Source organism: Panicum virgatum, chromosome 8N, assembly GCF_016808335.1.
Source record: "Panicum virgatum strain AP13 chromosome 8N, P.virgatum_v5, whole genome shotgun sequence".
In the NCBI taxonomy this organism is placed as follows: Eukaryota; Viridiplantae; Streptophyta; class Magnoliopsida; order Poales; family Poaceae; genus Panicum; species Panicum virgatum.
The window spans coordinates 5,271,605-5,280,754 of record NC_053152.1 but is presented as its reverse complement, the minus strand read 5'-3'; the positions used below and the strand labels follow the sequence as shown (position 1 = coordinate 5,280,754).

The window sequence follows — 9,150 nt, the reverse complement described above, 5'->3', positions numbered from 1 at the left end:
CTAGATAGCGATAGAACCAAAAGCGTGCATTCACCGCGGTAAGGGGGCATGCTAATTCGTGGTGCTGCTCTGAGATATACTGTTCTTTTCTTCACTCTCCCTTTGGCCTTGTTCCACTGTACCCATGCTAGAGTTTCTTCGCCCAGACTCTTCAGATGTCTCAATCCCATCCTCATAAGCTTCTGCCTGAATAAATTGTGGGTTTCTTGTTTCAATACTGTTTTCCTGGGATGCATCATTCTTTGCTTCACTCTCCTTTTGGGGTTGCTCTGCTCTACCGCTTCTAAAGTTGCTTGTCTCAGGCTCTTTATTAGAGGTAATTCCATCCTCGTTAGCTTTTTCCTGAATGAAATGAGTGCTTCTAGTTTCAGAACTGTTTTCCTGAGGTATGTTGTTCTTTGCTTCCTTCTCCCTTTGGATTTGCAGTGCTATATCCGCCCCAAAGTTGCTTGTCTCTGCCTCTTTGGAGGTTTCAATTCCATTCTCACTAGCTTGTTGCTGAGCGAACTGACTGTTCCAGGTTTCACTACTATCTTCCTGAGGTGCTTGAGCGTTCCTTTCATATGCATTACCCTTATGCCACAGACTACTCTTCTCAATGCCACAGTGCCAAAGCAATGCCCAGATAAGGGTTATGAACTCGCCTCCAGACTTGAGATTACGCTTGTGTGCTTCTGCATTCCAACTGGGGGCAATGTGTACAACTAAGCTAGCCCACACTCCTGCCAGAATCTCCCAACGGTTTTCTTCACTCTCTTGGTCGATCAGGTCACTGGCTAACATCGAACCTTGCTCCACTATGTTCCTACTCAGCTTCCCATCCTCACTGTCCTGCACTATTTGCTGCGCTATTGCCTTCAGAGAATCATACCTACACTGTGTTGAGTCACAACCTTTGAGTTTCTCGCAAGCATATTGTGAAGTTTTCTCAAAGACCATTTGAGGCACCATAAAACTATCTGGTAGCATTTCAGGCTGAAAGGCCTGCAGATATGCGCAGTACCGCGACAAGCTGTTGGCAATGCTGTAGTTAGTCTGGAGTCGGCCTTGCAGAAGGATATTCTCATCAACAAGGAACGGCTGGGAAGAGCAGATGCACAGTTTTTTCATGCGTGACCAGACAGAGCGGAGAAAACCGGGGTTGCTTAAGTCAATGTGATTGTCTAGCGCAAGCTTGATCTCACAGAGGCTGGTCGCGATGTGCCACACTAGAATCACCTGAGAACATGTGGGAACATGGAAGACCCATTCGTACTTTCCAAACTTGCTGAGCACTCTATCTAGGCAGCGGATATCCAGGGAGTTTACTCTTGAGCAAGTCTATGGGCAGCTCATAGCCGGTGATATTGCTTAGATCTAGGCAACGGAGCTCCTGAAGGACAGCTGCCTTTACACATTCAGGGATCTTGATGGCACCACCAGATTTTTTCCCAACAGATTTCTCTGGAGTCACTCCCAGTGTAGCAGTGTGGGCCAGGTTCCAGAAGGTTGGCTTGTAAGTACATGACTGTAAGAACTGGAACTGGTCGATTCGTCCGTGCCATGGATCGACAATTTTGTAGGTGAAGAATAATCTTGTGAGATTCTCAGTGAGAGCTGCATAACCCAGGCACCAGCATTGGCTCCGCACATATTTACAGACAAGGAGTAACCTTGTCCAGTTTGACAGCAAGTATGCGACCATCTCCCAGACCTCCTTGAACATGACGAAGAACAAGAATACCAATGTGGCGATGACCTGAACATTGAACCCACCATCAAAGCTGTTGATCCAGATGATGACCACAGCCAGCCAGGAGGCTGCAGCAAAGATTGTGGTGGACTGGAGGAGGATGAAGGGGAGAGAAAAAAGCCCTCGCCAGAAGACCATAGGGTAGAAGGTGTAAAAGTAATCTCTAATGAATGCAATCTCCAGGCCTAGGATTCTGAATGCCCTCCCTGCTGCTCGCTTCGCCTCTGCATTTGGCTCTGCATGTTGACCACCAATGACCTCTTATGTAATTAGATGTCGTGTCATCGGAATGCTTTCTGAGTGCAGTGGCGCGCCCTCAAGCCTACAGCGAAGGAGCCTCGACAATGTGAAGGCCAGGCTCATGTCCTTGTATCTGCAGCTATTGCTGGAGTTCAGAAGCGGCCCAGAAGATTCCCAAATCTTTTCCAGTGTGATGAGTGACTCATGGTTGGTGTCATCAAGCTGTCGAACGTATTGAGGCTGCTTTATATTAGTCTTCTGATCGGACTCTCCATAAACCAGGTGTTTTTGAGTGTTGTTGAAGTTATTGTTCCCGACTTGTTGGTCGCCCGTTCCCTTGTAGAGGTAGTCTGGGAGGAACTCTGAGCTCCGTCCATGCCACAAGGATTCCACAGCCCTGTGATGTGAGAAAGACCGGTACATGCTCCTCAGTTGCAGGATGGTGAAGAGCCACCAGATTGGATCCCCAAACCCCAAGCCCTCCATCATAGCACTAAAGAAAAATCCTCCGATAAAGATAATCGCTTGCACCTCCTTGGTACAGTGCTGACGGTCCATGATGCTGTGCCCGGAGAGATAATCGAGGCTATCACGTAGGGTCACCAGCACCACGGCCCAGACAGGAAAGAGCTGATTCCTGGAACCTGCAGAGTTCATCGCTCCGATGAGATACACCACTATCCGACCAGACAGACCATCAATGATGTCCATGATGGTGGTAATGGTGGATCTGCGAAGCTGGAAGCGGTAAATGTCCAAGACAAACATCGCAAGGAACATCATTGTGACAAGGGCGACTAAGAACTCGATGCGGATGAGGGCATGTATCTCCTCGTTCAACATGTTGATGAAGGATGTAATCGCAGATGGAACATCCATCATATGGTAAGATTGTCAAGCCTGCTGTTCTACTAGTTGAATCCCCTAGATTGATGGAACTTTTGAACATAGAAGATTTGACGGTACACCTGCAACATAATGAGGCAATGGATTATTTATTTCTTTTGGAACTCACTGGTAACAGTGGCATAGGATACTTGTGGAGCATGCGTGAAAAATGTACTTGGGGATTATGATAATGCACATATGTATCATTTGTGACATATAGAGTACTCTCTGCCTCAGGTTTATATTATCTGGTATATTCTTCAGCTGATTGTGCTAATACAATCTAATGACTCTTGTAAGCATTATCATTAATTAATAACTACTAACTAGTGTAGCTATCATGCAAGAGCATCGAGCTAGGTGGTCCTCTGGATTCTGGAAGTCCTGGTGGAAACGGAAAAGAAGGAGGAGGAGTGTGCATAGTCACAGGATTCGAGGTCGATGCCTCGTCCCTCGACCCGGGAACGTCGTTCCGATTCGAGGGTCGGGGTCGAAGAGGGTCAGTGTCCCATTCAAGGTTGGATTGTGTCCCGGTTTGAAAGGGGTCGCAGCCCCATTGCTAGCAGATTTAATTGGGATAAGGAGGTTAAGGACAGTGGATTGGTGTGGTTTTTGTTAGACAATGAGCTGAGTACGTGTAGCATGGTCTAAATGTACTATTTTATATGTTTCTTATATGCTTGTACAGATTAGTTTCTTCATTAGTAGCATATATATAGTTTTTGTCTTTATCGACCCGAAGATATCGACCCCGATGAATCAGGGTCGCGTCCCACATAATAATTTATCGTTCCATAGATGTATACCCTCTTCGTACCATAATTTTATAAAGTGACGACCATCGACCCCATTCCTCGACCCGGTCGACCCAGGAACTTTGTGACTATGGGAGTGTGTTCGATGCATGAGATGAGTGTCTATGGATTGGAGCCAGGGGCGGATCCAACGTGGGGGCAGGGGGGGGGGGGGCCTAGAGCCCCCCCCTCCCCCATGGATCCAATGGAGCCCCCAAAGCCCCCCCCAAGAATTTTCAACCATGAATGAAGAGGAGGAAGAAGAAAAGGAGGAAGAAGAAAAAGTGAGGAGAGAAGAAGAAGGGAAAATTAGCCCCCCTAGATTGAGATTCTAGATCCGCCACTGATTGGAGCTTACCTCGATGAGGACGAAGGCCTTGAACAAGGAGAAATTCCTGCGGCCGAACGGACTTTCCCCTCTGCAGAGCTAGCTTCCGATCTGCAGCTACTTGCTGTTTGTTGGCAGCGAGAAAACTGGAAGATAACTTGATGTCAGTCGGTGCACACCGTGTCCTACCTGCCCACCCAATCACCCAGCACTGTTCCTGAAATGTTCTCAGCAACTTCCTAGATCACATGCCCGATTCCGCGTGAATGTGTAGAAGACAGGCTAGGGTGGTGGCGCCACACGGTTCGTTTCAAAAAGAAATTTCGGGGTCAAGTCCAGGACTAAAAAGAAGAAGAGATGGTACTAACGGGACTTACGCGCGCAAACACAGTCGGTTGACCGGTTGACGTACGGTACGACTAAAAAGGTCTGGGACATCCGACAAACGTAAAGGCAAAAGAAATTAGCCTATACTTTGTCGTTGGCGGTCTAGTTTGTCCAAATCAACTATCATTAGTTTTCCCCATGTTGGCCTTTATACTTTTTGCTACTTTTATGGGTTATACATGTGTATCATTAATTGTTACTAGCTTATATCAACCCGTGCTCCCACACGGGCTAATTAGAATTAATATAAAAATAAAGCTTATAGCTAATAATTATAATTATCTATCTCACGCTCTCTTTCATCTATTAAATATTATAATACATACTCTAAATACATGTTTATCATTATCTAGTTGCAATAGATTTCATATTGCATCACACCTTCATGTGTTTGATATATATTTAATTGAATTATTTTGTTTGTCAATTGGTATTCTTATCTCTTCCATTATACATGAATACATGGTGACACATATCATGGGTAGTATTTTTATATAAACAATAATATAAATAATATATTAATAATAATAAAAGTAGTAATTTAGAATTTTATATTGGTGCAATTTAATATTTTATTATAATTATATAATTTTGATTCAGATTTAGGAGTTATTTTAAATTTTAATAATAACATAATTGGATAACTTATATGCAAATTTAGAGGGTTATTTGCATTATTTTTATAGTGGCATAGGTAGATAATTTACACGAAGATTAGGGGGTTACTTTTGATTTATTTATAATCGCAGAGGAGGGTAATTTAGATACATGTTTAGGGGGTTAATTTAGTTTATTTTTATAATGGCATAGGTGGGTAATTTATTAGAAAAGATAACAGATCCAATGACTATTATGATTAGAGTTGTCAGATTGAGGGCCGGATGTTTCTGATTTTTGTGAAAATTTCTAAGATTTTTCTATTTTTTAAAGTGTCCACCTAAAATCCTAGGTGGCTTCACGTGGAGGCTCAAAAGGAGCCTCCAATTAGTTATTATGATTAGAGTTGTCGGATTGAAGGTCGAATGTTTCTGATTTTTATGAGAATTTCTAAGATTTCTCTATTTTTTATAGTGTCTATTTAGGATCCTAGATGGTTTCATATGAAGGCTCAAAATGAGCCTCCAATAAGTAATAGTAAGATGGGGAGAACCGGGAGTGGTCTTGGGATGCACGGCGATTGTCTTGATATCAGTGAGGAAAACTCGCTAAGGCCAGTCTCATTACAGTTACCACGACTGAGAATGAATTTAATTAGTAACTATGCCCGGCTGGGTTTTACGAGGATAAAACTCAAACTCCTCCCATTGCTCCTCATTCTTTTTCGTGTGCGTGGTGATTCTGCTCTGGTGTTCCTTGGCTTGGTTGAGCTCTTTGCCGCAAGTTTTGTGGACCAAATGATGTGGATGGTCCACGCGTTATATGTGCAAGACAGCAACAGTCACACACCAGTACGGCACATGGCCTCTTCATGTCTTTTTCTAAGTTTCGTCGCCATAGTTCTGGGACAGTCAAGCTGGCTTGGCCTGTTGGTTTCACAGAGTAAGAATTTGTTTTCGATCTTGATCACAGCCAAATTAAGCCAATAAGCAGCAAGCAAGATGTCTAGCAGCATCGTGATCGTGATGTTCTCGCAAGACGGCAGCACCCGTGCAGCCGTGGAGTTCTGGGTGTCGGCGACGACGCTGCTGCTGCTGGTCAGGTTCACCGTGGAATCCATAGGGCCCCGGTTCTTCTCCTCCAGGAGGCTGGTCGCCCCCCTCCTCCGGCTACTGCACATGCTCAGCTCCTACTCCCTGAGCTACACCCTCGGGCTCATGAAGCCTGCTGCTGCTTCTCCCACCGCCGCCGCCAGCGGTGGCGCCGCCGCCGCCGTGCACGACCTGTTCCAGGTGTGGGCTGTGCTCATCGTGATCATGCAGGCCAGCGCCCGCATCGGCAGGCCGTACAGGGCCAAGGAGATGACCCTGCTCGACCTGCTCTCCTCCCTGTGGTCCGCCGACCAGCTCCGGAACCAGACGCGGCCGCGCCTCGCGGTGCCCCCTCTGGCTCATCTGGTCCGTCCACGCGCTGCGCGTCGCCTGGTACCACGTCTCCTCCAGCCGGGCCGGCGAGGCCACCCCGGGGAACATCAAGCTTGTCAGCGACTACATGCTGACGGCGCATCACACCGACGGCGATGCCTCGCCGGCCGCCATGCGGGGGTACCGGTACATCGTCGCCGGGGAAGAAGAGCAGGCAGAGGAGGTCATGCCGCCGGGCTTCACGCGCGAGCTGGACCTGACCACGACGGGACGGCCCGGGTCCAGCAACCAGCAGCTGCTCATCACCGTGGACAAGGTGTGGGACCAGGAGAGCAGCGACAGGCTGCTGGGCGCCGCCGCCGACGGCAACGGCCAGTTCAAGGACGTGTGCCTCTCCTTCGCCCTCTACAAGCTGCAGCGCCGCCGGTTCTTCGACTTCCCCATCGCCGAGGTCGCGCACCCGGCCACGAGGCGGCTCATCTCGGAGGCACTCCTGGAGGAAGGGGCCAATGGCAGCTACGACCGGGCGCTGCGCGTCACCGAGGTCGAGCTCTCCTTCCTCCACGACTGCTTCTACAGCGCGCACCCGGTGGTGTTCGCCGGCGGCTTCCCCTTCGTGAGGCTGCTGCTGTCAGCGCTCATGGCCGCGTCCGTCCTGTACCTGTTCCGCGCCGTCAGCACCATACCTAGCAGCGGCACGGCCGTCGCCGCCGCCGGCAGGAGAGGGAGGCAAAAGCACGTCACGATCACTCACGGGGTGCTCATAGCCCACTGCGTCATCGCCGTCGTCCTCTTCCGGGAGCTCGTGGAGGCCGCCATCTACGTCTTCTCCCAGTGGACCAAGGTCCGGATCATCTGCCACTATGTCAAGCTCAAACTGCAGCGGCGTCGTCGGCGCCATGGGGGTCGGGTCGCCATGGCGGTGACGGAGAAGCTCGCGAGGATCATGTTCCGGATCATCAGCCGGGGCCGGTGGGATCAGCGGATCGTCCAGTACAACCTACTGGCGGCGGCGATGCCGAGAAGCAGGCACCCGGCAGTTGCTCGACTCTGCTCCCGGTGGCCCGGAATCCGGGCCTTCATTCCCCGGAAGGTGAAGCTGCAGAGCGAGGTGAAGAGGGCGCTGTTCCAGTCAATGAAGAACCTGATAGACAGAATTCCATCATCTCCTGGAGATCACAGCGATCCTTGGGAGCCATCATCAGCTTGGGCTCAGCAGATGGACAGTCTGCTCATGTCTTACTTCCGGAACGCCTTCGTGGACGGCGACGATGATGACGGATCATCGTCGTCACCTCCGCTCATCGAGGATGCCACCGCCCATCTCCAGGGCGAGACCCACAAGATCCTAGTCTGGCACATCAAGCTACTGGAGGAAGCTGGGCAACCCGCTATTGGCGCCGTCGTCAACCTGCCACCGGCTATGACGCCGCCGTTCAGCGGCGACCTCGCGGCCGCGTGGCCGCATCTCGTCATCGCAGTCACCCTGTCCAACTACTGCGCGTACCTGGCCACGCAGGCGCTTGTGCCGGACAACGGCCTCATCGCCAGCAACGTCTTTGGCGCCATCCGCATTGAGGTCCGCGGCGCCCTGGCCGGGTGCGCGGCCGTGGGGGAGATCCCCGGCAGGCTCGGCTCCCTGGCGCGCGACGCGAGCGCGAGCACGACGATCGCCGGGATGGGCGCGCGGCTGTCGGAGGAGCTCGGGTCGGCGTACGACGACGCCGGCGAGCTCTGGGGTCGCCTGGAGAGGTTCTGGGCGGGGTTCCTGCTGCACCTGTCGGCGTCGACGAGGTCGGCCAAGCACAAGATCTACCTCCAGGGGCGCGGGGAGCTCACCACGCACCTGTGGCTGCTGCTGTCCCATGCCGGCTTCCTTGGCAAAACCAGCCATGGCGAGCAACTGCTTGACCCGGCCGACCTCAACAACGCCTAAGTTACCTACCACCGTTGGCTTAAGTAGGGGTGCCAATCGCTATCCATTAGGTGCCCCTCCAACTCTTCCTAGTTTAAAATTTTATATTAAATCTTTAAAATCATATCTCAATTTGAAAAATTAGTATAAAATTTTAAACTAAAAAGGATTGGAGGTGCACCTAAAAGTCACCCATTTACACCCTCAAGCTTCAGGCTTGCATTTTTAAATTCATATGAAGTGAGAAACTTTGAACTGTAGATGTATTCACACGAGTTCTTGTCTGTCTCCCTTTGTCAAATTTAAGCAGAGGCGAATATTTCTGTGGCATTTTGATTTGATTCGTGCGAAGTTTTACGCATTCATATCTACGCGATTTGAACATTTTTTATGCATGTTTAATCAGAGCTTCTGAGCAAAATGTGCAGGTGGTAAAGGGAGCGAGGAAGGAGGAGCCGGCCGGCCGGCCAGCTTGGGCTGAATGTGGAAATGGGCTACCTGTGGCAGTAGTGCTGCGCAGTTCAGGTTTGGCGCAGGTGCATGCAGATTCTCAATTTCCAGAAAACAGACAAGGAGAAGGATTTTCTGCCATAACTACTGTGTAATTACATATGCAACTTCTAATGATTTTGAATCATTGGGTCGATCTAAATATTTGGTAAAATAAACTATAATAATGTTTTACGTAACTGATTTAGGAGGATAAATGATTAATGATATGTCGCCGTGGTTATGAAACACATTGATACCAACTTGGCAACTTGCATCCTTTACTATAACAAAAAAGAAACTAGAAACTAGTTGTCGGGTACCACGATTAGGGACACTCTAATCGGGGTACTAAG

General features: G+C 49.4%; 2 protein-coding genes across 2 annotated transcripts; one reads left to right on the top strand and one right to left on the bottom strand.

Moving 5' to 3' along the window:
- Nucleotides 1-1,276: 1,276 nt before the first annotated feature.
- LOC120684705 lies at nt 1,277-2,851 on the bottom strand. The gene is made up of 2 exons (XM_039966601.1): nt 2,059-2,851; nt 1,277-1,854 (listed from the first exon to the last, which is right to left on the bottom strand). Exons 1-2 carry the CDS (start codon nt 2,849-2,851, stop codon nt 1,277-1,279), a joined length of 1,371 nt encoding a protein of 456 aa, XP_039822535.1.
- Nucleotides 2,852-5,490: 2,639 nt separating this feature from the next.
- LOC120684704 lies at nt 5,491-8,370 on the top strand. Its single transcript, XM_039966600.1, has one exon. The coding sequence runs from the start codon at nt 6,518-6,520 to the stop codon at nt 8,324-8,326; it is 1,809 nt and encodes a 602-aa protein (XP_039822534.1). The 5' UTR covers nt 5,491-6,517; the 3' UTR covers nt 8,327-8,370.
- The last annotated feature ends 780 nt before the right edge of the window (nt 8,371-9,150 follow it).

Coding starts and splice junctions, on each gene's coding strand:
- LOC120684705 (XM_039966601.1), bottom strand. CDS start 2,851: ATGGATGTTCCATCTGCGATTACATCCTTCATCAACATGTTGAACGAG. Junction 1,855..2,058: donor ATTGTCGAGGCTCCTTCGCT/GTAGGCTTGAGG, acceptor TCTTCTGGCGAG/GGCTTTTTTCTCTCCCCTTC.
- LOC120684704 (XM_039966600.1), top strand. CDS start 6,518: ATGCTGACGGCGCATCACACCGACGGCGATGCCTCGCCGGCCGCCATG.